The sequence below is a fragment of the Vicia villosa genome, linkage group LG1, assembly GCF_029867415.1.
Source record: "Vicia villosa cultivar HV-30 ecotype Madison, WI linkage group LG1, Vvil1.0, whole genome shotgun sequence".
NCBI classification, from domain to species: Eukaryota; Viridiplantae; Streptophyta; class Magnoliopsida; order Fabales; family Fabaceae; genus Vicia; species Vicia villosa.
The window spans coordinates 245,671,570-245,696,092 of NC_081180.1; the positions used below are offsets into that span (position 1 = coordinate 245,671,570).

The 24,523-nt window shown below is 34.0% G+C and overlaps 3 protein-coding genes and 1 pseudogene across 3 annotated transcripts; all 4 read left to right on the top strand.

Annotated features, from left to right (window-relative positions):
• Positions 1–9,839, top strand: part of LOC131624979 (bifunctional riboflavin biosynthesis protein RIBA 1, chloroplastic-like) — a 12,590-nt pseudogene extending 2,751 nt beyond the window's left edge.
• Positions 9,840–13,969: 4,130 nt separating this feature from the next.
• Positions 13,970–14,311, top strand: LOC131598376 (classical arabinogalactan protein 1-like). The gene has a single exon (XM_058870988.1). The coding sequence runs from the start codon at positions 13,970–13,972 to the stop codon at positions 14,309–14,311; it is 342 nt and encodes a 113-aa protein (XP_058726971.1).
• A 3,825-nt stretch (positions 14,312–18,136) lies between these two features.
• Positions 18,137–18,609, top strand: LOC131624987 (classical arabinogalactan protein 1-like). The gene has a single exon (XM_058895903.1). It carries the CDS (start codon positions 18,218–18,220, stop codon positions 18,524–18,526), a length of 309 nt encoding a protein of 102 aa, XP_058751886.1. The 5' UTR covers positions 18,137–18,217; the 3' UTR covers positions 18,527–18,609.
• Positions 18,610–22,966: 4,357 nt separating this feature from the next.
• LOC131624997 (classical arabinogalactan protein 1-like) lies at positions 22,967–23,530 on the top strand. The gene has a single exon (XM_058895912.1). It carries the CDS (start codon positions 23,063–23,065, stop codon positions 23,402–23,404), a length of 342 nt encoding a protein of 113 aa, XP_058751895.1. The 5' UTR covers positions 22,967–23,062; the 3' UTR covers positions 23,405–23,530.
• The last annotated feature ends 993 nt before the right edge of the window (positions 23,531–24,523 follow it).

Consider the following 24,523-nt stretch of genomic DNA (forward strand, 5'->3'; position numbering starts at 1 on the left):
TGAAAGTTTCCCACGAGCATCTGGTGCCAGATCCTGATAACTTTGGCACTGAATCCATAAGAGTTCTCAACATGAGATGAGTAGTCATGTTGAAACTGTTGTCATCAAAAGTTTCCCCAGAGTTATTGCATCTCATTAGGTTGGCAATAGTGGTGGGAGTGATGCTAAGACGAGCATGTCGAATATCAGAATCAATGGTGGTCCTACCTTCAGGATCTATGCGTAGGGACGCATTCATCCAGAATTCTGCCAACATGTTGGGGTAGATAGCACCCTTCAAAATAGAAGTCCAGTTCTTGATTAACAAAGAGGGTTTCGATGTTGATGAAGTTACGAACAAGTTCATCCTCAGAAAGTCTGAACTCGTTCTTGATGAGGGCTTTGATGTTATTAAAGGAAAGAGGTTCAGCCATTGCAAGGAAAAGAAAGGTTTTTGAGAAAGAAGTTGTGTGTTTTCTTTTTCTGTGTTTAGTTTGGAGAGAAAGCGCATGAATGAAGAAATGAAGGCAGTATTAGACCCTTTATATAGACTGGGGATACTGAAGGGTGGTTTTAAATTGTTAATGATTGATTGGACTGCGTTTGGTTTTCCAAAGAGAGAAGTTATGGCTTCCGCCGTTTCCCGCCCTTGGAAGTTGAGAAGAAATCATGAAACTGATGCACGCACGTCTTAAATTGACGTTTTGAAGAAAGTGACGTCACTGTTCAATAATGATTATGGCTAGAGAAGTGGAAACGTCAAGTCTAGAGGCAAGGATGTTGCGAAGGATGTTCAAGGTCTATACGTTGCATTAAATAAAAGCACTGTAGAAAATCTAAAGATATATTTTGGCAGAAATTGAAAGATTCGCTAAAATAGTGCTGGCGAACATTGTAGATATAAACGAAGAAAATAGAAGTCAAGCATACGAATAGATGTTTCTACAAAAGCTTCGATTACAAAACGAAAGTGCAACAAGTTACAGGATTGGAAACAGCTAGTTAAAATCCTCAGGGAGATTGTTTTTTGATCTTCAAGTATTGAGTTTCCCACGAAGACATACGAAGCTCAATTAGTGCCCGTTGTTTCTTCAATCTTTCGATCTCTGGCACTAATTTCTGTGCAGTCTCGAAATGTTTAATCCCCGACTGCACCACTTCGAGCAAATCCTGTTGGTTGGATTTTTGTATGGCTGCCTGACAACGTTCAGCTTCCTTTATCTTGTCCTCGAGTACCTTTATCTCTTGTTTCCAGGAGTTGATGTTCTTCTCATAATCATCAAAAGCCTTCTGATTTTCTGAATGCTTAAGCTTGAGGGCCTCGCCTTGTTTCGTTGCATCCACAGCAGAATTCCATGAAGAGTCATGAGAGGCCATTGTCTCAGATAGCTCTTTTTCGACATTTTGCTTTCGAAGAATGTTGGCCTGGAGTTGATCAATTAGAGAACCTAGCAGAACAATTACCTCTGAAACTTCTGTGGAGACTTGAAGCAAATCTATTTTCTTTAAAAGTTGATTTAAGTTGTGACTCTTAATAGGTTCCCGGCTGAGAACATCCACAAGATTGACCCCAAAGAATCTCTCTTTTATTTGTCGAAGGAGGCTAGGAATATCTTCCTTGTCACTAGATTCTACAGTCACAGCTGGAGAGACATCAAGTTCCGAAGGCGAAGAAGTATTCACATTCATGATAGCCTTTAGGAAACTAAGAGGATCAGTTTGCTTAAGTTGTTCCAGCTCCGAAGGAGTAGACTTCGCAGGGGCAAGCGTCGAAGTTGTCCCAGGAATGGCTTCTGTATCAAGAGTCGAAGTTCCTTGAGGATCTTGTTTTTCTGGTTTAGAAGTCTCCTCCATAGCATCTTGCTCCGATGCAGTATCTTCGTTGTCATGTGGTTGTAGGTTCACATTGTCGCTGTCTGAGAATGGGTGATCTTCTTCCAAATTTTTGTCTTGGTGAGTAGGTGGGGATTCGTCAGTGGATTGGCTTTCTTCGACTCGTTCATTAGGCAATATGGTGGCGATTGGCCTAGCATCTTCGAAGACTGGCGAGAGAACATGAGTTTTGTTTTGAGAGGTATCTGTATTAAACGGAGCAGAGTTAGTCATAAAGATAAGCCTTTGAGGGGTTTATTGACGAAATTTAAAGATTGGCGATTACCGTAAAGTTTGTCAACATTAATGGTAAGGCCATGATCCTTAAAACCTGAAGTGGCAGTGCCAGCATCATCCTGCAATAACAAGGTAAAATGTCAGTTCAATCATTTAGTCAAAATTACAAGATAATACGTGGGGTGAAACCCAAATACCTTGGTTAGGATATTATCTGGACTTGAATTATGACTTTCAACAACGAAAGCATTGCTGGCAGCTTTCAAAGGAGACTCTTCATAGGATGCCTTATCGCCAGGAGAAGCAGCTTTAGAGGGACTTATCCCTTTCCCTTTTCTTGAAGGGGTAACAACTTTTTGTTTCTTCCTGTGTCCTTGTCTAGTACGAGGAGGGGATTTATCTTCGCCATCTGAGGCAGCTATCGAAGAAACTTTCCGCTTCGAACCTGTTGGGGGTTTCGAGCTCTGGAAAATAGATGATTAATAAGATGAGTACTACTCACACATTGTACAAGATTAAGAATATGAGATGGGTATGTACCGTGGGCTTCTTGTCAGTGACGATGGAGTCACTCTCACTTGGTTTGTTGCTCTTAGATGTCCCAGAATCCTTTTGGGCAGGAGCTTCCTTAATCTTCCTCCTTCGTGCAACAGCTGTAGTTGAAACTGAAATCAGTATATCAGCAAAGAAAAGAAAAGTCAGTCGAAAAGATTGTCTGAATCCAAACCTTCAGGTATTGGAGTCAAGACACGAACATGTTCAAGATCTATATGTAGATGTCCTTTGAAAGTATCCAAGGTATGCTTAGTCGGAACCACTCGTTCGGCGCGTTTTTTAGTACTATTTTGAAGGTCTTTTAGAACGTTGCCACACACAAACCAATTTGGAAAAGGAGGGCTCAAAGCCACACCAAAATCCGCACTTGGCAGTGGAGGGAATTTTGGAGGATTAAGTTTGAAAGCCACTTCATAACGTAGTTCTGGTCGAACATACGAGGGCAATTTCAACTTATCCAGTTTGGCGGAAAACTTTTCGCGCAAAATGACTGCAGCCTCACGAACGGTCCGACTAAGATCATCAGGCCTGTAGATAGTTTCAAAGAATTTTTGAAAAGCTTGGATTTCTTTAATATGAGTTGAAGTACCTTTGTGAAAATTCTCCTGCACATCAGCAAAAGCTGCAGTTAGTTCTTGAGCAAGACTATCGGCATCAAAGATTTGGGAGCTATAATAATCCGTCCACCATTGGTGAAAATCTGGTGTAGAGTAAAAAGCAGGTTCGAAAGGAACAGGAGAAAAATTGGTGGTGCCAACGTATTTGTTGATTTTTGTTTCACATTCTCCTTCAGTCAAGTACAAGGTATGGAAACACATATGGCTCCTTTTCTCATATAAGCACTTGGGTTTTATTTGAACCAATCCAAACTGTCTCGAGACCAAATTTGGTTGATAGCACACGAGAATACATTGACCTTTTGATGGTCGAAGGCGATGAGAAAATAACCTTGGAGTCAGAAAGGCTTCCCAAATTTCCATAGACTCAGTTTGTTGATCCTGAGATGTTGATGGGAATTTTCGAGTAAACCATTCGGGACCTATTGTTCTGTGTACAAACAGGGCCATAGAAGGATCGAACTGATTACGCTGGGCAAACATCATTGAATACGCCAGAAAGTGTTCACGAAGCTTCCCAGTTTCTTCTTTTGGAGTTAGGTAAGCCAACCTGGTCCCTTCTATAGTTCGATTCTTGATTTTGCTATCTTCTTCATTGACATTTCCTCGAAAGGGAAGATGAGTTTCGAATGTAGCGTTAAGCCACAGTTGCAATAGCCAGAAAGGACCAGCATAAAGCAAAGTACCGGATTTGTAATTCTTGGTAAGGTTTGCAGTTTCGCTGAGGTTTTCATAAAGAAACCCTAAAAGCAGTTGGTTGAGGTTGAGCTTTTTTCCAGCATGCAACTGATTAGCCATGCAAAGGTATCTCTTTGCAACTTGTATGGATCTTGAGCAGAAGGCACATCGTGAGAGCCATAGCGCTAAGAAAGCAATATGCTCTTCATCGGATACTGCCGTTTCGGTGGTGATATGGTGCTTCTGGATGAATGCAGTATAAGTGACTAGCGAGTCATTAAAACCAATAGTATCAGTATCCATCTCATTGGGATCGAAGGTTTCGCCAGTTGGTCGAAGTCCTGTAATCGCAGCCACATCGAAAAGAGTGGGGGTAACCATTCCACATGGGAGATGGAAAGTGTTGTGAGAAGCATCCCAAAAGTGAACCGCTGCTACTAGCATGGGTTGGTTATATTCTAAGCCTGTTTTTGACAGTTGAATCAAATCGTATATTCCTAACGATTTCCAGAAGGATTCTTTCTGTTTCTCTACTTTTTCTAACCAGGCATAATACAAATCAGGATCTTTGGCTAAAGGAATTGACCTAAACACTTTTACAAAGTTGGTCATATAGTTTAACCTAATTTTCGTCAAAGCCAAAGGGGTTACAGTTGAAGTTTCTTCAATGTTAGCAGATTCTCCTGAGGGAGAACAGCCATCTTCATCTATCTTAGTTTTGCTAACTAATGGTCTAGTCTTGTAATAAGCAGGGAAGAATCTATTCAGAGATGAAATATTTTCACCTGGTAACGGACCCATAAAAGCAAGAGATTTTCCAGAAAGTTCAAAGGGAATGATTACCTGGGAAGCGTAAATAGTGCGTACTTCTTCGGTGTTAGGGTTTGGAATGTGCTCTTGTTCCCCAGACCGTGTTGTTGATTGGAGCTTCAGAACAGGTTGAAGAACATTTGAAGATGAAGCCATAGAGAGATTTTTTATTGAGAAAGCAAGATTTTGAAAAGATTGAGGATGTTGGTTTTTCTGTTGAAGAAGATGAAGAAATAGGAATGAAAGGTTGTATAGAAGTGCAAGACCAAGTATTTAAAGGTTTAACGGAAACCCTTTTTAAATCTTTTGGGTAAAACCCAAAGAACACGTGGCGGCTGGTGATTTAATCCGACGGCGGTCGAATAAATTAGCTTCACTCCTAGTATGTAGGAGTAATGATCAAGAAGTAAGGTCAAAAACGTGGGAATGTAAGTTATGAGAAGACATCTTTGAAAATGACAAGACGTTTCGGGAACGGGGTCATCAATGATTATGACGTTAGTCAGCAGTCTTGGAACTCTCAAAGATCAATAAGAAACGAAATCTTATGATGACAAGAAACGCCTATTTCTGTTGATTTTCGAAACAGGCATTTATTGGGGGCAATTTGTTAGCTGAAGATTTCGTCTTGTAATATTTGTCCTTCGAAGAAGTGGAAAATCGAAGGAAAGATGGTTACTGATGGCCATCCCTTAAAAATAAAAGAATGGCTACTGATGGCCATGCTTCGAGAATAAAGATTTCTAAGTTCGTTATGAAGATAATGAATACTGAAAGCTAGTGAAAGTATGTGTCTTCGGGGACTTAGACAAAATTTATAAAATATATTCAAGTATTACTACTTAGCGTGTTTTCGTAGTGTTTTTAATACACTGCCACGCGTCGAAGACGGACTCAGGCGGGAAGATTTGAAATTCGAAGACGGTTTCGTAACTGTCCAAGTAACAGATGGCGTCGCTGGAAGTTCTTATGAGAGACGTGGCAGCAGATTAGTGTAGGACCGTTAAGGTCGAAACTAGTATAAATAGGAGTCTTAATGTTAGGATTCTGTGTGTTCATTTTGTACAAATCACTCACATATTTACTCAAGTATCAAGTGTTAAGAGAAAGAGTTCGCTGAGAAAATGTACGTATGACACCACCACTTTAATACATGTGTATTATCTTTCGTTTTCAAATATCTTTCAGAATTACTGCATTCCATTTACTTCTTGCCATTTACATTTCTGTATCTTTACTTTAATGTCATTTACTTTCGAATTACTTTCATGTTATTTACTTTCAAAGTCTTTAATGTTTCTGCATTCTAAGATTCTTTACGTTTTAACAGTCCTTTTAGTTTCATATGTTATGTTACTTATCTTTTCATTGAAATCATACTTACATATAACAAAGTGATTATCAAGATTACTTGTTCTTTAATCGAACAACGCTTATTGACGAAGACGAATCATGAATATGGTTCAAATGAACATTGATAACAATCTTTTTGACTATGTGTCCTAGGATCAATCTAGTCGATCCTGCGAGTAACCAAATCATATTTATTATAGTTTGGAAGACTAGCGGTTGTTTACCGGAAATCACCGTAAACACTGTGTCAGTGGTATGTATTACTGTTCTTAATTGCATCTTTAAGGAAATTTCATTTTTATGTGGTCTAGGCCTTTTATTGATAGAACTTGATACATTTCAATAATTTAAATGCAATTGTAGGATGCTAAACATGGCACAACCACAGGGGTGTCAGCTCATGATAGGGCAACAACAATCTTGGCCCTTGCGTCTAGAGATTCAACTCCAGCTGATTTCAACCGCCCAGGACATATTTTCCCACTAAAATACATGGATGGTGGTGTCTTGAAGAGAGCTGGACATACAGAAGCTTCAGTCGATCTTACCGTACTTGCTGGTTTGGATCCAGTGTCAGTTCTATGTGAGATTGTAGATGATGATGGTTCCATGGCCAGATTGCCTAAGCTTCGCGAATTTGCTAAGCGTGAGAATTTGAAAATTATATCTATTGCCGACTTGATAAGGTATGTGGTTACATATCTTGGATGATGAAAAATTATTGTTTGCGTATATATAATATCTTTTATGTTTATATTTTGCTTTCAAATGCATATAATATATTGTTTGTTTTTATGGCAGATATAGAAGAAAGAGAGATAAATTAGTAGAACACTCTTCTGCTGCAAGAGTGCCTGCAATGTGGGGGGCATTCATGTAACGCTCGTTTTTACTTTATTTATTTATGTTATTGTGTGAATTAATTGGCGATATGTGGATTATATGATAATTATGTGTTTATTTGGTTTTTATGTTATTTTGTTGGGAATTATTAGTAAATAATATAAGTTAGTGATGCTATTAGTTATTGGGCCTAAGTTGGTGTTAGTAAGTGAGGGGTACTAATTAGAGTCCATTAGCATAATGAGAAAATAGTAAGAGTTTAACAAAAACAAGGGTTTTAGAGAATTAGAGACTAGAAGCTTATTTTGTGAAAATTAGGAAAAGAAGAGAAGAGTGAAGAGAAGAGGAGAATCCAAGATTGAAGCTAGAGTTGTCTTCAATCCAAAATCTAAGGTAAAGGTGGGATTATTTCATGATAAAGGGTTGTATGATGATGTTTAGAGTGGGATTAATTGTATGTTGTTTCTCCATGAATGTGTGAATTGAAATGTTAGGGTTTATGATAGAATCCATGAAATTGTGCCATTATTCATGTGGTTGATGTTTGTATGAGAACCCATGACTAGAAACATGAATAGGAAACCATAACATGTGATAAAATGATGTTTGAAACAAGTTTGGTTGGTTAAAATCAAATTTGAGATGGTGATGGAAGTGCTGAAAACGCGCAGAATTTTACAGTTCTGGTGTGGAGCGTCGGGCGAACATTCTGCTTCGTCGGGCGAGTGTTTATTTTGTGACTTTCGTCGGGCGAGCAAGTTGCTTCGCCGAGCGAGCCAGCGCCCACAGGTTTCTGGCGGGCGAGTCAAGCGGGCTAGGAGATGTAACGCTACTGCCTTGGATCTTCGGGCGAGCGGATGCTTCCGCCGGGCGAAAATGCCCTGTTTGTGAAAAGTTCAAAAGATCATAACTTTTGATCCGTAAATCCTTTTTAAGTGCCGTTTGAACCTTCGTGAAGCTCTAATAGATGTTTTTCTAATTAATATAATTGGAAAACATTTGGAAACCTTTTTTAATCCTTTCTTAAATTATACCGTTTGATGTTGTGATTGTTGTTGTGAAGTGATGTATTGTTGTATGGTGTTACAATACAGCAACGTGAGTGTGAAGTGATATATTGTTGTATGATGTTACAACATAGTGACTTGATTGTGAAGTGACGAATTAATATGAAAGTAATGATGTTTAGTCGGTGTTTGTGATGTGTTGTAAATGTTGTGTTTGTGTGGATGTTACATTCATTGAGTCACATCCATTGCATAAAGAGACGATGGCCTTAATGGCAAAAGCAACGATGACCTTAATGGCAAATAGCGACGATATGCCCAATGGAAAACTTTGAGACGATGGGAGTTTTACTCCAAATGGTACCACATGCATTTGCATAAGTCGAGTCACATTTAAATTGCATTTGACTTATGTTTGATGTTTGTTGTGACATAATGATATTATAATTTATGAGTTGGGAATATATTATCGTAATTGATTTGATATCATTGTTGTCGTTTTGGAAGTTGTTTATTGATGAGAGTTGTTATAAGATGTTTGTGATGAGAAGTGGTGAGAGATGTATGATCTTTTACTTGCTTTGAATATTATCATACGTTCCTTTATACTGTTTGATATCTCACCCCTTCTGTTTGAATATTACCCTTGGTTGGTAACGTGCAGGTAACGACGTGGAGTAGCCGTTTATCTTATAGCTCGAGTCGGTGTGTCTATGCTCTGATACGTAGCACTCGAGGGATGTTTGCGATGCTTGTTGCTTTATGTCGTTATGTTTTGATTATGTCATTTTATCTAGTTGGATTTGTTGTTGTTCTCTTTGATTGAGACATGTTGGATAGTTATTTCCATGTTGGGATAGATGTTAATATTTGGATTATGATGTTATTTGAATTCCGCTGCGATATTATGAACTATTTGAGTTTGGTGTTTAATGAAGTATGATTCCCCCATATACATGTTATGTATCTATGATTATGAGCATGATTTGCAATGTTGTTTTAGACGAATATGTGACGCCTCAAATTTGATGTTTGTTTTTAAGTTCTTGCACTCTGATTTTCCTTGTTAATTACGGGGTAGAATTTAAGGTGTTACAATTCACATCATACTATTATAGGTCTCTATTAGACGGGATTGAGCATATTGCAATGGTTAAGGTGAGAATTCCTTATGTCTATAATGTAGTTTATATGGATCTACCTATATTTTGCAACCCCTAATTGTGGGTTTTGAGTATATCTCATTTAACAGGGTGACGTTGGAGATGGACAAGATGTTCTAGTTAGGGTACACTCAAAGTGTCTAACTGGAGACATATTTGGAGCTGCCAGATGTGATTGTGGAAATCAGATTGCACTTGCAATGCAACAAATTGAGGCTGCTGGTAGAGGTGTACTTATATATATCTACACAGACACGAAGGAAGAGGTATTGGATTGGGCCACAAGCTTCGTGATTATAACCTACCGGATGATGGACAAGATACCATAAAAGCCAATGAGGAGTTCGGATTGCCTGTTGATTCTAGAGAGTATGGCATTGGTGCACATGTAATTTATGCCTATTTGTTCGATGTTGAATCTCTTGCAATAAAATTTGAATTGCTTTAATACATGTTGATCACAATTGTTATAGAAATTTATCATTAGCATGGTTTTTAATTTGAAATGCTACTACTTTTGTAGATACTGAGGGATATAGGTGTTAGATCTATGAAATTGATGACCAACAATCCATTAAAATATATTGGTCTTAACTCTTAAAGGTTATGGTTTAACCGTTTCTGGTAGGATCCCACTATTAACTCTTATCACTTCAGAGAACAAGAGATATTTTGAGACAAAACGTGTGAAAATGGGACACATCTATGGAACAGAACATGATTGAGGAAATGTTAAGACCAATACTTTTGAAGATTCAAATTCAAATAGTGTCACTGGCCTTTGAACAAGCCATAATTTTCATACTAGATGCATATGTCATATGCGACACTACTAAATTACAATTCATTCTGAAAGCGTCATTCTTTAATAAGGCCATTTCCAAAACAAAATTCAAATTTCCTTGTCTTTGTTTTGTTGTCTATTATAGAGGTTCAACTTAATGTATTGGACAAATTACCTTGCTTATTGAGATCATTTGAATATATCAACCATGTTTCTTTCTTTATTTATGTCAGTGGCCTCTAATGCATGTAATGCATGATAGTTAGAATTACGTGTTGTTTGTAACATCACACCCCGATTTACTCTTATTTAAATAAAATCACATAAAAAATATATTTATTCAGCAAGGGTATCATACATCTCTTTCAAAAATCACGCTCCTTAAAAACCTTATAACAGCGCTACGGAACTCAACAATAAATATACTTTAAATTGTCTCAATAACATGAAGTATTTGATTAAATAAAATAATCCAAACAGGAACTCATAACACAACTCTACAAATCTTATTGGTATTTTTTAATTCTTTGAGGCCTCTGGACTTGTTCAGAATCTTCTTCAGATGTTAGAACAGTATTAGATGCTGGAACATTATTAGATGTTGGACCACTTTCAAAAGTTCCACCTTTAGAGGTATGAACACCGTCAGAGGTTGGATTACCACCAAAGTCTGGATCATCATCAAAATCTGGATCAAAATTAGATTCACCTTTATAGTCAGACTCACCTTCAGAGTCTCCTTGAACTTCAGAGTTACCTTCAGACTCTGACTCATCTTTAAAGGCAGAATCCCTTTCAGAGGCAGATTCTCCTCCAGAAGTTAACTCAAGTGTTAACACTGCACCCGAGTTGGATTAAGACTTGCTCCAATCCCATACTTATGCTTCCTTCACAATGACATCTCTAATGACTTCAACTTTGTTAGTGAGTGGAAAATAAAGCTTATAAACACTTGTACTGTGGTACCCAATCAACAACATTACTTTGCTTTTATCATCCAGCTTCTTTCTAGTAGCACCTGGAACATGTTTGTAACAAAAATAAGTAAATACTCTGAAATGACTCACACATTTTTTATCTCTAGTCCATTTCTCAAAAGGAACAATTTCCTTCAGCTTCTTGGTTGAACACCTTTTGAGCACATATGATGTAGTGCCAACAGCTTCACCCCATAAGGTGTGAGGGAGTTTCTTCTCTTTCAGCGTGCTCCTTGTCATATCAAGCAAAGTCATATTTCTTCTTTCAACAAGACTATTGTGTTGAGGAGTGTATGGAGCAGTAACTGCATGCCCAATTCCATTCTCCCCACATTACTTCTTGAACTCTAGAGTTATACTCACCTCCACCATCAGTTCTAAGAAATTTCAGCTTTTGACCACTTTGTTTTTCAGCTTTCACTTTGAACTTTTGAAACTCAGCAAACACCTCGTACTTAAACTTGATGAGTGCTACCCATGTTGTTCTTGGGAACTCGTCCACAAAAGACACAGAGTACTTGTTTCCTCCAAGAGAAGGTACTTGTTTCCTTCAACGCGAATTCAAGAAACGAAATCAATCATACACCTCACGTACACTCGCGTTTTCCTTTCCTAAATCAGAATCAGAGCTCTAGATACCTATTGTTAGTGCACAAGGTTGAAGATGAAGATAAAGATGAGAGAAGAGAAAGAAGAGAGAAAATTGAATAACTAACTTTCAAACAAAAAATTCAATTACAATTTTGTTACACTCTAAAAAAAAGAATTATCTTCTAAATTGAAACTTAAAGTTTAGTATTTATACTACCAAGCTTAAATGCAACTCAAATTAAACTAAAATACAAATTTAAAACGTGTTGAATTTGCATTACAGTTTGACGGACAATATAATGTATTCGGCCACTATTTAATTATAATTAATTAAAGTGCTTATTCTTAAAAATATAAATAAATGTGTATATATAGATACATTATTTTTATTTTTTTTCATAAATCTTAAAAATAATGAATAAGTCTTCAAAAAAGTAAAAAGTAAAATGTTCAATTTTTCAACATTGAACGAAATTAATTTTTTTTTCAATTCTTAAAGTAAATTATAATATATTTTCTATATAATTCAAATCAATTTTTTTCAATTCTTAAAAGAAAATTATGATATATTTTCTATTTCTTTCTTCCTCCTTAATGTGCTAATGCATATGAATTCTATATTCCACACCTACCAACAGGGCCGGTCCTTTGAATTTGGGTGCCCTGGGCGAATTAAAAGAGTGATGTCCTAAAAATTGTTTTTAACAATAAATACATAAGGATAAAAGAAATAATTGGATAAAAACACATTTTCATTTGACATTGTGCAAAATGAATACAAGTATGGATCTTTGAATCAATGTTTATACTACATCAAAACATAAATAACTATAAAGAGACTTATTCTTCTTCTTCTTCTTGATCCGATTTTTTTTCTATAAAAAAGTTTACCAAACCTTTAAAAGTATTTAAATATCATCCTCTTAGTATTTTTTATTGCAAAATCATTAATAATTTGCTCATACTCAAGGTTCTTCAAAAAATTATTTTCAATTGAAATCAACGCGAGACTATTTAATCTATCTTGTGACATAAGATTTTAATAATTTTAATTCAGAAAAACTTCTTTCAGCAGATGCGACACTGATAGGAATAGTCAATATTATTATATAAGTTATGCGTGCATTAGGAAACAATTAAAAGTATTTAAAGAACTCAATATCATATAGCTTGATTTTGATTCAATTGTTAAAACTTTTCTAAAAACTTTAAATTCTTCAAACAAAATTCCACCATCAAGATCAAGAGAATCGTCATGTTTTAAACAAGTTTCACCATGTTTATAACATGCTTTCAAGTCCGTACCAGATAATGATCTAAGCCTTTCAATACTAAACAAGAATTCAAAAATATTTTCATATGTACTATACTGCTCAAATCTTCTATCAAGTGGACCAATTATTTGATCTACAATATATAAGAAATAGTTATTTCGGAAAGACTCTTCAGCAGACTCAAGATTCAGTTGTGTGAGTTGAGATAGATTTTCATCATATTGTTTAGGGGATTTTCATCATAATATTAATTGATTTTATTTTAGGGGAATTAATTGATTTAATTCTACTTTATATTTTATTTATGGGAAATTACATTCTTTTATTAATTTTGACATTGTAGTGCCCCTATAATTTTGTTAGTCAGTATTTTTCAAATATAAAATTCTAGCAAGTATTTTTATATTAGAGGTAAAAAAAAATTTTTGTGCCCCTAAAATTATGGGGCCCTGGGCTCCCGCCCCACGAGCCGTGCTCAGGGCCACCCCTGCCTACCAAAAATATATTGGTCATAATTGAATTGAATTTAGATCTTTCAAACAAAATTTTAACATATATATAAAATAAAAAATAGTAATTTTTTATAATTTTTACTTCAATTCAACTTATCCTCTATTATTTATTAAAGACCGAAATTTTATCAACTAAACTAGTATTAAAAAAAAGAGCTTTGATATATTTACACCAAATAGTAGTTACACCATATTTACACCGTAAGCATTTCTAAAATATTTTGACTGGCACAAAAATCAAAGAAAAAAAGAAATTATTATAAAAACACAAAAGTGCATCCACAACGTATATACATACGGTGTGGTTGTCACATTTAGTGTCAACCTAGCATTTTTGTAAAAAAAAACTAATTTAATACTCCACTTCACTTGATTTTGTTTCCAACCGTTACCAATTTTCCAATCTCCAACGGAAACTTTAATTTATTTATTTCTTTATTACCACGCGTAAATCAATGATTGGAAGACGTATATTCCAGCTGAACGCGTGAATTAATTAATTAATAATCAATCATCTTAAGTATTAAGTGGACCCTTTCAGCATCAACGGTTTAAAATAAAACGGCCGCGTATTTCACGCGCATAGTTTTCACGCGCTTACTTTCCTATAAATATCCATCCACTCTATATTCTTTTCTCAAAAACACTCTACTCTCTCTTTCACAAACACTCTTTCTGTTATCTCTTTGTATTTTGAAGAAATCTGAAGAAATAACCATGTCTTTCATTAACTTGAACTTGTCTTTAATGATTGTGGCTGTGCTATTATTGAGCACTACAATGGCTCAATCTCCAGCTTCATCTCCAATCAAATCCAAGTCACCGAGAAAAGCAATCTCCCCGTCATCATCTGCCGTGATTCCACCACCCGCTTCTTCTCCTGCCTCCGGAGGTTCTCCTCCTGAACAATCGGCATCTTCTCCGGTGATCTCTCCTTCTTCCATCTCTGGTCCACCATCTGAAGCGCCAGGACCTGCTTCCAACGCTGTCGTTTTGAACAGAGTCTCTGTTGCTGCTGGATCTGCGCTTCTGATTTTTGTAGCTGCTTTGATCTTCTAGGGACATTAATTCTGTTATGGAGTTATATTTTGTTTTTTTATTCAATTCATTCATTTGTTTTATTTATTTAGCCATTAAATCTGCTATACAGTAGGCATGGGAACGGGGCGGGTCGGGGACGGTTTTTACCTCCCCAAACCCAAACCTGAATCCCCAATCAATCCCCGTTATCAGCCCCAAACCCAAACGGGGATTGAGAATTAAAACCCAAACCCGTCCTTAATGGGTTCGGGTTGGGTTCGGGTATCCCCGCCCCGCCACCATGTATTTCGTAAAATCAATATTTTTAATAAAAATATCTATTTTTTTAAAAATCAAATTACATTATAAATAACAAAATAAAACAATCTCAAAAAATTTCACATATATTTCAAATATTTAAAATAATAAATACAAATCAAATTATTAAAACATTAGCCACATATTTAATAATATAAATTATGAAATATAAATAATAATGTACATATTGAAATAAATAAACAGGACGGGTTCGGGGTGGGTACTAGTGTCCCCATCTCGGGGAAAACCCAAACCCAGTCAAAGCGGGTTTTCCCCGTCAACTTCGGGGTGGGTTCGGGTGGATACCCGTGGATATGGGTTTTATTGCCATGTCTACTATACAGTTGTTCTCACTTTTATAGATAAATTTTATTTAATGAATTAAGAATTCAATTTCTGTAATATATTAATACTCTCTTGACCTCCTTATAAGATGCACTATAGCAGTAAACGATTGACTCAAGATTTATTGTAGTTCCGGAAAAAAAAAAGAGCATAGCTTAACTTAGTCACAGAAAACCTAAGACAAACTTAGTCACTAATAAGATTCTTAATTTTTGTTGTATTTTGGACTTACTACTTTTTTTTTTTATGACAAACCAAAGTTAAAATAAAATTTTCTACAATTAATTAAAAAAATGAAAAAATATAAATAAAAAAAAGGAACAAGTAACAATCAATTATTTTCCAATTGCAAAGTAAAAAAGAAAGCACAAAATGGATTGAAGAGACTGTGCCAACATTCACTCAAAAGAAAGAATAAATAAGAGAATAAACATATCCTATTTTTTACAAAGTTATATCCTATTTAAAGAGATAGGGTTAAAGATGTAATGAGAAGTACATGAATATTAGCAACAAGAAAAAATTGCAAGGGACGAAAAATAATTGACTTAAAAATTTTGCCCTGGAACCATAAGTTGTTAATGTATCAAAGTCTTTCAAAATTTCACGGAACAAAGCAAAGAGATAGCTCCAACTATATAAAAGGGGATGTCAAACCACTTTCATGATGATCAATGGATCACCACGAGGATGAGATGACATTAATACTTTTAAAACTTTGAAGTTGTTTTCGACTGGACCGACGCATGGCCCAAATATAGCGTGAGGCTCAAATCCCACCTAACTCGGGAGAAGGCCCAACCGAACTCCTTGTCACCATAGCTTGTACCTGCCCGTACACCGGGCATGAATCGCTCAGAGGTAAACCTAGAAAATCCACGAGCTCCTCGAACAGGACTGTGGACCGAGCAGGATTGCCTAGGGGGCTTCGAGCAGGCGCTCCCTGCGAGCACCTCCGTCTACCCCTTTTCTCCGAGGACCCTCCTCGTATTTTTCCTTCACTTCCAACCCTCCAAATAAGGCGGGGTCCACGCACTTCCTAGAAGACCGCGTCTCCCCTTTAACTTCGGAGCGGTTGACCTAGGACAGAGACCACGTGTCGGTCTCCAATACACACGTAGAGTCATTGCCTCCATCTTGGGTCTGAGCATCCAGTCCAAGAGGGAGATCTTGGCCCAGCGCTGGGGATATAAATACCCTCTTTCAGTAGAGGGTCGGGTAACTTCATTCATTCTCATTTTTACCTTGTACTTGCACTCTGATTGCTCTCTCTTCTCACTTTAGCATCGGAGTACCTTGCAGGTACAACCCCCATTTCACAAAAGTACAACATGTTGCAAACCTTGACGATCTTCCTAATCAGGTAAGATAAGAAGTCAAACATAAAATCCTTGGATGTGATCTTAGGGTTGTTTCTTGGAAGTTTGGACTTAGCAAGAATTTGGGAGATGATTATATGAAGAGGAGTAGAATGATTCTACAATCGAGCCATGTTCCTAGTTAACCAGATTGTTTTGATAACATTGATCATAAATTACTTGATTGCCAAAGAAACTTGAAAAGTCTTGTCTCTATTACAAAATAAACACAACTCTTTAAGAGAGTTGAACTGCAAGTTCGTGCAAATTCTAGAGTTGAGCCAACACCAAATTATCCGGAAAAACTTTATTGCGCACAAGCCTTCAAACATCTAGAGTTTTAGAATGATGTATGTATTTAAACTTTTTTTTAAAGTCTGAGTCCTGCCTTTTAGAATGTGTGATTGAGGTATTAGCCTATTCATAAGTTTAAATTCTCTTTAAATAGATTAACGAATTAAAATACTAATAAAAATAATAGTTTTTTTACTTTGACTTATATGAGCTTCTCTATTAACATAAGTTTTATGAAATTATTTATTTAGGAGAAATTGCGAAATACTCTATCATTTTTTAAAATAATTAAATTTATAAGTAAACTTACAAAAATAGTCTAGTAGCTCAAACACTAAAAAAGAAATTGAATTTATCACTTTTTAAAAGAATTAAAATTTATAAGTAAGGGTAAAATTTCTTCTACAACTTGTTCCGTTAGGCCAGCTCAATTAATAGTTGTGTAGGGACTCATTAAGGGCCTGTTTGTTTCAGCTTTAAAAAATGGATTTTTTCTTTATATTTTTGAAAATAGATTTTCCAAAACCGTTTTACAAAATATTACAAGTTTTTTTATATTCGTTTTTTCTAAAATGAAACACTTATTTTGACATCCTATAACATAAACACACATTATTGAAGACTAAAATTTTGTCAAAATTGTAATTTTTTCAAAAAGCTATATTTCAAAAATGATTTTTTATGAAAATCTATTTGAAATAGCTTCAAAATTAAGTGATTTTTTTAAAATTTTGATATCCAATTTTTTTCCCATAAATAGACGAAATGCCTAAAATCACATTTTAAGAATAACTATTCAAATAAAATTTTCATTTGAAGTTTTTATAAAAAGTTTCTTTGTAAAAAAAATTTTCGCAAAATTATGTAACACTATAAAAATCATTTTTAAGAAAAGCCAAAACAAACGGACCCTAAAATAGCTCAGTTAATAGATGTGTATAAATATTATATGCAAGAGTCGAGTTCGAATCTACGACATCTCTCTGATTCATTTTTAAAAGATAAATTTCAACTACTAGATTACATGATAAAAAAATTTCTTCCATAACTTAATTGCTTAAATAACCATTTGACGATAACCAATTTTTAATTACAAATTATTAAAGTATTTTTTTATAAAAAATAAATAGTTGCAAGTAAAAAGTTTATACTAAAGTAATACTACACTAATTAAAAAAATATAAATAAAAGAGAGAATAATATTTTTATTAAAATATCTAATAAAAATAGTATGAAAATTAAAAAAAAAAAATTTATGAGTGAGTCGTTTATTGTGGGAGGGAAAGACTAATATTAACTTGTAAGGCTAAAAATTGTGATACTTGTTATCAATATGTTCAATCTTTTACTTAATTTTGTTTTCGACCGTTACCAATTTTCCGAGATTGGAACACTTGATAATAATTCTTCGATAATCAATCATCATCAGTGGACCCTTTCAACATCAACGGCTTAAAACAAAACGTCTCTTGTCTCCACACTTCACGCGCATATTTTTCTATAAATATTCATCTACTCTCGTTGCTTTACTCAAACACTTTACTCTCTTATCAAAAACCCTCCTATTATCTCTTTTTATTCTCTCTTCTCTCTCTTTGTATTTTGAAGAATTCTGAAGAACTATATAGCTATGTCTTTCTTCAACCTTAAATTGTCTCTAATGATTGTAGCTGTATTATTATTGAGCTCTACAATGGCTCAATCTCCCACCAAATCGCAGCCACCAAGGAAAGCAATCTCTCCGTCACCTGCTGCCGTTACACAATCGCCGGCGTCTTCTCCAACCTCTGGAAGTTCTCCTCCGGCGATCTCTCCTTCTTCCATCTCTGGTCCACCATCTGAAGCACCAGGACCTGCTTCCAACGCTGTCGTTTTGAACAGAGTTTCAGTTGCGGCTGGATCTGGTCTTGTGTTTTTCGTAGCTGTTTTGATCTTGTAGAGACATTAATTCTGCTATGGAGTTATATTTTGTTTTTTAATTCAATTCATTCATTTGATTTACTATAAGTTTTGGTTCTGTTACAGTTATTCTCATTTATATTGATAAATTTGATTTAAATTTCTGCAATATATTACTCTCTTGATCCATTATAAGACCCGCAATAGTAATTGAAGATTGAATCAAGATTTATTTTAATTTCGGAAAAATAAAATAGGATAACTGAATTTAGTCACCCATAACATGATAAAACAACTTAGTCATCACTCTCAACTTCGGGTGTGTTTTGGACTTAGAACCGCCTATTATGCCAAAATTGACGTAACTATTTCTTTACAATTAATTAAAAAATGCAAAAATATAAATTTTAGAAAAAGAACAAATATATAAAATTAAACAAGTAACAATTAAATTTTTTTCAATTGAAAAAAGAAAAATAACAAAGCAAATTCTTTTATGATTAAAAATATTTTTTTTTTGTATAAACAAATATTGAAAGAGAAAAGAGAACACATATGGATTGATGGCTGTACTAAGACTTACTAAATAAAGTAAATCTAAAAAAAAATGCATATCTCATTTTTTACAAAGTTATATATAATATTTAAAGAGATGATCATAGATGTGAGACATAGGTTAACAAAAAAATCGATAGACTTCTCATATGTTTTTTCTCTGCCAAAAATTTAAAGAGATTCACCTAAAAGCGTTAACCATCAAAACTGAACCAATTTCAATCCTTAACTTATACCAAGAGTCATCGTTATTCCAACTAATACCAAATCTCAAAATTCCACTGAATTTAGTATGGAAACAGCTCAACTATACAAAGGGGATGTCAAACCACCTCCACGATCAATGTATCACTCGAGGGATGAATGATATGAAATTAAAAGCTTTTAAAACTTAGCTCATACATAGAAGTCCTAGATATAGAGCTGTCAAAATCGATTATCTGGTCATAAACGAACCAGTTCTGGTGGGTCAAAATCAGTGGATCAAGATCATACATTTTTCATTAAAAAGGAAGTTATATAAAGGTGATAAGCGGTAAATTGCATCATGTTTCTTGTCTGATTTCCCTTTAATTTTATGTATGTTCTCTTCATTCTCATTCATTTTTATGTGTTTTTGTCTTCCTTTTATGTTTTTCTGGTAATAAGAGATCCATATAGAAAATCAAAATGAAAATGGCCCAAGATCGCATGAATCAGAGCCTTCTAATGCAAATTTTTCAAAGACAACACGGCCAACCCGTATCCCATGACACGGGTTGTGTTTCCCCCTTGAACCCCCTCCATACAAGAAGCATGAGGCTGACACGACTGGTGTCAGCACTTAGGCATTTATGAACTTTGTATTTTTATGAAGTTTTTCTGACCTTTTGGCTTATGTAACCTCCCAAACTTTATTTTTTGTGATTAGTGTCCCTTAAGCACGAATTTAGTACAAATAATTAGTGACATAGGCCTTGGATTAGAATGAATAGGGGGACTAAAGATCAATCTATTTCATCATCTTCACTACTATCATTTATTACAAATTGTTGTTTTCCTTAAGTGTTAGCATAAGCCTTTGCTACTCTTTTGTAAGTTTCAGCATTCTTATTGTAATCTTGCCTTTATCTTCATTTTAGTTTGTTATTACTTTACTTATTTTCAATTACTTATTTTTCTTGTAATGTTCTTAAATTTGTTTATGGTTGTTGTTCATCTTACCATGAGTGGGTAGATCCTTAGGGACATGAATCAGAGTCTTCTCATGAAGAACTTCTACTAAGTTATTCATTTGTAATTGCGAGAAAGATATGTTTGCTTTATTTTAGGATTCGAGTGTTATTCCATGTTTATGCCAGTTACAAAAGTAAAGTAAAAATAGATGTCGATCATGTATCGAAAAATATTGATTCGGCATTCGAAAAGTGAATTACTAAATAACTGAGTTAGAGGCACCACTAACAAGGTGACTTGTTATCAGTTGAGAAACAATCAAGAATGTGGTGTCGTGTGACAGGGCATATGCTCTTGATTGATATACAAAGTTGTTCCTGGAACACATTTAGATGTGCATGCCACAAAAATGGGTGTCGCACAAATTTATCTAATTTTCTATAGAAATAACTTAGAACTTATTGCAATTCAAATATGAATGATCTTAGGGGTGAATCTAGATGCATGAACATAGCTCATAGTCATGCTTTTTATTATTTGTTAAACATAGATAAACATTTTCTATCTACATCAAACAAACCTTTTTCGATCATTTTAGATAAACATTTTCTATCTACATCAAACAAACCTTTTTCGCTCACTTTAGAGAATCAACATAAGAAAATAAAAGAACTTTCAAAGAAATAACATCTAGAGAAGAAGTTATATTGAAAGAAAGAAAGAATCAAGCAATTGAACAAGTGATTTCATTTATGCTTAAAATTGTTTACATCCTCTATTGAGTGATATTTATAAACACCTTATCAATTATCTATTTATTTAGTTGTAACTTCTCAAAAGGTCAAATGTTAGCCATATTCTTTGAAACGACAAAGAGACTCTGTTGAGATTAGTTCTTTGTACTTGGAATCTAATATATAGGTCAACTGGGCCAAAAAAATATCTTTGTGATATTGTGATATGTTTGGTTATAGTGAAAAATTTATTTGAGTGAGCGAGTTGAATGTAACTTTGAGTTATGGGGGTGGCCAAATATAACTTTTGTGCGTTTAACCTCTCTTTCTTTACCTCCTTATTATTCAAAACTTGTGATTGACTTAAGATTCATTTAAAATAAAACAAAATAGTTTAAGTCAGTCAACCCAATTCAAACCTTATATTTTTATGTTTTTCTCACCTTCAAAAAATCTCCTTTGTTTTCTAGCCATAAATCTTTTAAATGACCAAAATTAATTCCGCCAGAAGTCGGGCTTTTAAACTATCTCAGTCTATTGTTTCACTTCCTATTTATGGAAATGTCTATTCAGCACATATGAATTACTAGAGCATAGAGATAAGAAATGAATATGTTCAATATTTAGTCTTCAAAAAATGACTAACTTAAAATGGATCTCAAAATGATTAAAAACAAACTCACAAACACCTAAAACTCCCTCCACATGTACATCATTAACATTTAAATTGATAAAAAAAATTATTCCACTTTCTACTTTTTTTTAATAAAGCTCATATATTGCAAAAAAGAGCATTACAAAAGGGGAGGGGCAAAAATCTCGTCAAAAGAAATTAGAGAACCTAAAAAAAAGTATACCTAACATGTTCTTTACAAAATCTTCCTCAATCCCATGCGGGATAGAATCAAAAGAATTAATGGGATGAGAAGACATACCAATATTTGCAAAATAGTCGGCACAACTATTACTCTCTATGTAAATGAGAATGACGAAAAGGTTATAATTTTACAAGGATCCGTGTACAAAGTCCAACAGGTTCTAAACCTCCAAGGCACCAAAGAATGGTTGGAGATAGCTTTGACCACCAAGAGCGAATCCGACTCGATTCAGAGCTTGCTCCAACCCTTGTTTTTTGCAACCTCAAGCGCTCGCAATACTGCAAAGAACTAAACATAAGTACTATAGTTCTAATTGACAGTTGCAACTTGCAAAGAACCCTTTTATTCTCATCTCCATGTTGATTCAGCCGAAGACAATTCTAATTGACGTTTATATATAAGTCACATACATATATTCTATTCATTTACACTTCTACTATAATTTTTTGTCTCAAATACCGATAATTTTATAGATACTCCAACATATCATAAGTCTTATTAAAAAGGCTTCCTTTAACCAATTTGTTTTATTTTTAAAAAATAATTATTATTATGTTTTATTTTATTTTTTAAAAGTGGTTTTTATATTGTTATACATTTTTATTTAAAATATTTATAATGAATTTTTAAATAAAAATTTCAAAATATTATTTTAGATATTTTACTATACTTTTTTAATATCAAAATTTAAAAAATTATTTAAATTTGAAGTTATTTCAAATAGTTTTTAATAAAAATTATTATTAAAATACATATTTTTAAAAAAGTTGTAATTTTAACTATAATTTAAAATTTAATAATATATATTTATGTTATAGGATGTCAAAATTAATTTTTCAATTTATAAAAAACAAATTTAAAAACCTATAATATTTTAAAAACTATTTTCATAAAATCATTTTTACATCTTATATTGCAAATCAAATGGATTATCTTCCGAATATTAATGGTATATATTTGACCTAGTCCTATTTCCGACCGTTAGCACTTTTCCAATAACCCAACGGGAACTTTTACTTTTATTCCATCATAAGTGGACAGTTCCAACATCAACGGCTATAATTAAGCCCAGAAACTGCTTCTCCGCATAAACTTTTCACGCGCTTAAGTCCCTATAAATACCATTCTACCCTCATTCATTCTTCTCACACACTTCACTCTTTTCACATTCCACTTAAGAACGAACACTCTTTTCACATTCCACTTAAGAACGAACACTCTTTATTCTCTCTCTCTCTATTTTCAAGAGTAAAAATGTCTCTCTTCAAATTGAATTTGGCTTTCATGATTGTTGCTGCATTGTTGTTGAGCACTACAATGGCTCAATCTCCAGCCTCATCTCCAATCAAATCCAAGTCACCCAGAAAAGCAATCTCTCCGTCACCAGCCACCGTGACTCCACCGCCGGCTTCTTCTCCAACCACCGGAGATTCTCCTCCTGAACAATCAGCATCTTCTCCGGCGGTCTCTCCTTCTTCCATCTCTGGTCCACCATCTGAAGCGCCAGGACCTGCTTCCAGCGCTGTCGTTTTGAATAGAGTCTCTGTTGCTGCTGGATCTGCAGTTGTGATTTTCGCAGCTGCTTTGATATTGTAGACGTGGAATTCTTCAAGTTATTCTTTAATTTTTTTTGTTTAGTTATTTCAATTTCATTTTATTCTTTGATTTATTTTGTACTACTGTTCTTATGAATATTAGTTACAAATGGAGATTTTTTTTATATTTTTATTTCTATAATTATATCTATTCTTTTGTGTGGTAAACTCAAACAAAATTGGAATTTGATGATGCATTTAATTTTAATTTGGTAGTAAGTGTAACTGATTTTCCCGTTCAGTTGGTAGTGATTAGAAAGTTTGTTACTCTCTCTTTCTTTATCATATTAAAATTCAAAGAAGAATAAAAACAAATTGGAATTTGAACTATGGGCATTTTTTAGTTATAAATTAAAATCGAGTCAAACTAATAAAATCAAATGTTAATTGTGTCAGACAATGGATTTTTAATATTCAAGTCGGAATTTGATTCATATAAATATTATCAATATCTCTATTATAAAAAATTCAAATTCAAGAATTTTTTTTTGAATTTGAACTATATCGAGGGCATTTTTTAGTTACAAAAACATAACCAAGCTAATAAAATATGAAGTTAATTGATTTGAAGAACAAATTTTCAATAACTATTTGGGATTTTGCATTTAAAAAAAAAGTTAATTTCATTTATCCTACTCCGTTAATAAGCATACATATTTTCACACATGACTAATTCTAAAAAAAACGAATGTTAATTGATTTTGACAACAAATTTTCAATATTATATTTGCAAGTCCGTCAACCTAAACCAATCATAATTGATTCATAAGTCATGTCGTTATTTTCAATTTTCAATCTAAACGAAGAAACAAAATATTATGGAATTTTGAATATTCTATTGTCTTTATAAGCATTTATATTCTCCTCTCAAATGACTATTCCATACTAAAATTTGTATTAGATAGTTAGATATTTTTAAAAATGCTATGAAAAAGTTGTTAGTCTAGTTATGGAAAAAATTTAGTATTATGGAAAATAATTTGTTGTAGATAAGTTATTTTTTATAATATTTTTACACATTTGTTTCATGTACACGATCAATCTAAATCAATAAGTTGTTTCTCGGTTTGGTTCAATTTAAGCTTTATCGTGAAAATGTGTTAGTTCAATCCAAACTAAT

What these genes read in the sequence shown, in the direction of transcription:
- LOC131624997 (XM_058895912.1), top strand. Translation starts at nt 23,063, where the DNA reads ATGTCTCTCTTCAAATTGAATTTGGCTTTCATGATTGTTGCTGCATTG.
- LOC131624987 (XM_058895903.1), top strand. Translation starts at nt 18,218, where the DNA reads ATGTCTTTCTTCAACCTTAAATTGTCTCTAATGATTGTAGCTGTATTA.
- LOC131598376 (XM_058870988.1), top strand. Translation starts at nt 13,970, where the DNA reads ATGTCTTTCATTAACTTGAACTTGTCTTTAATGATTGTGGCTGTGCTA.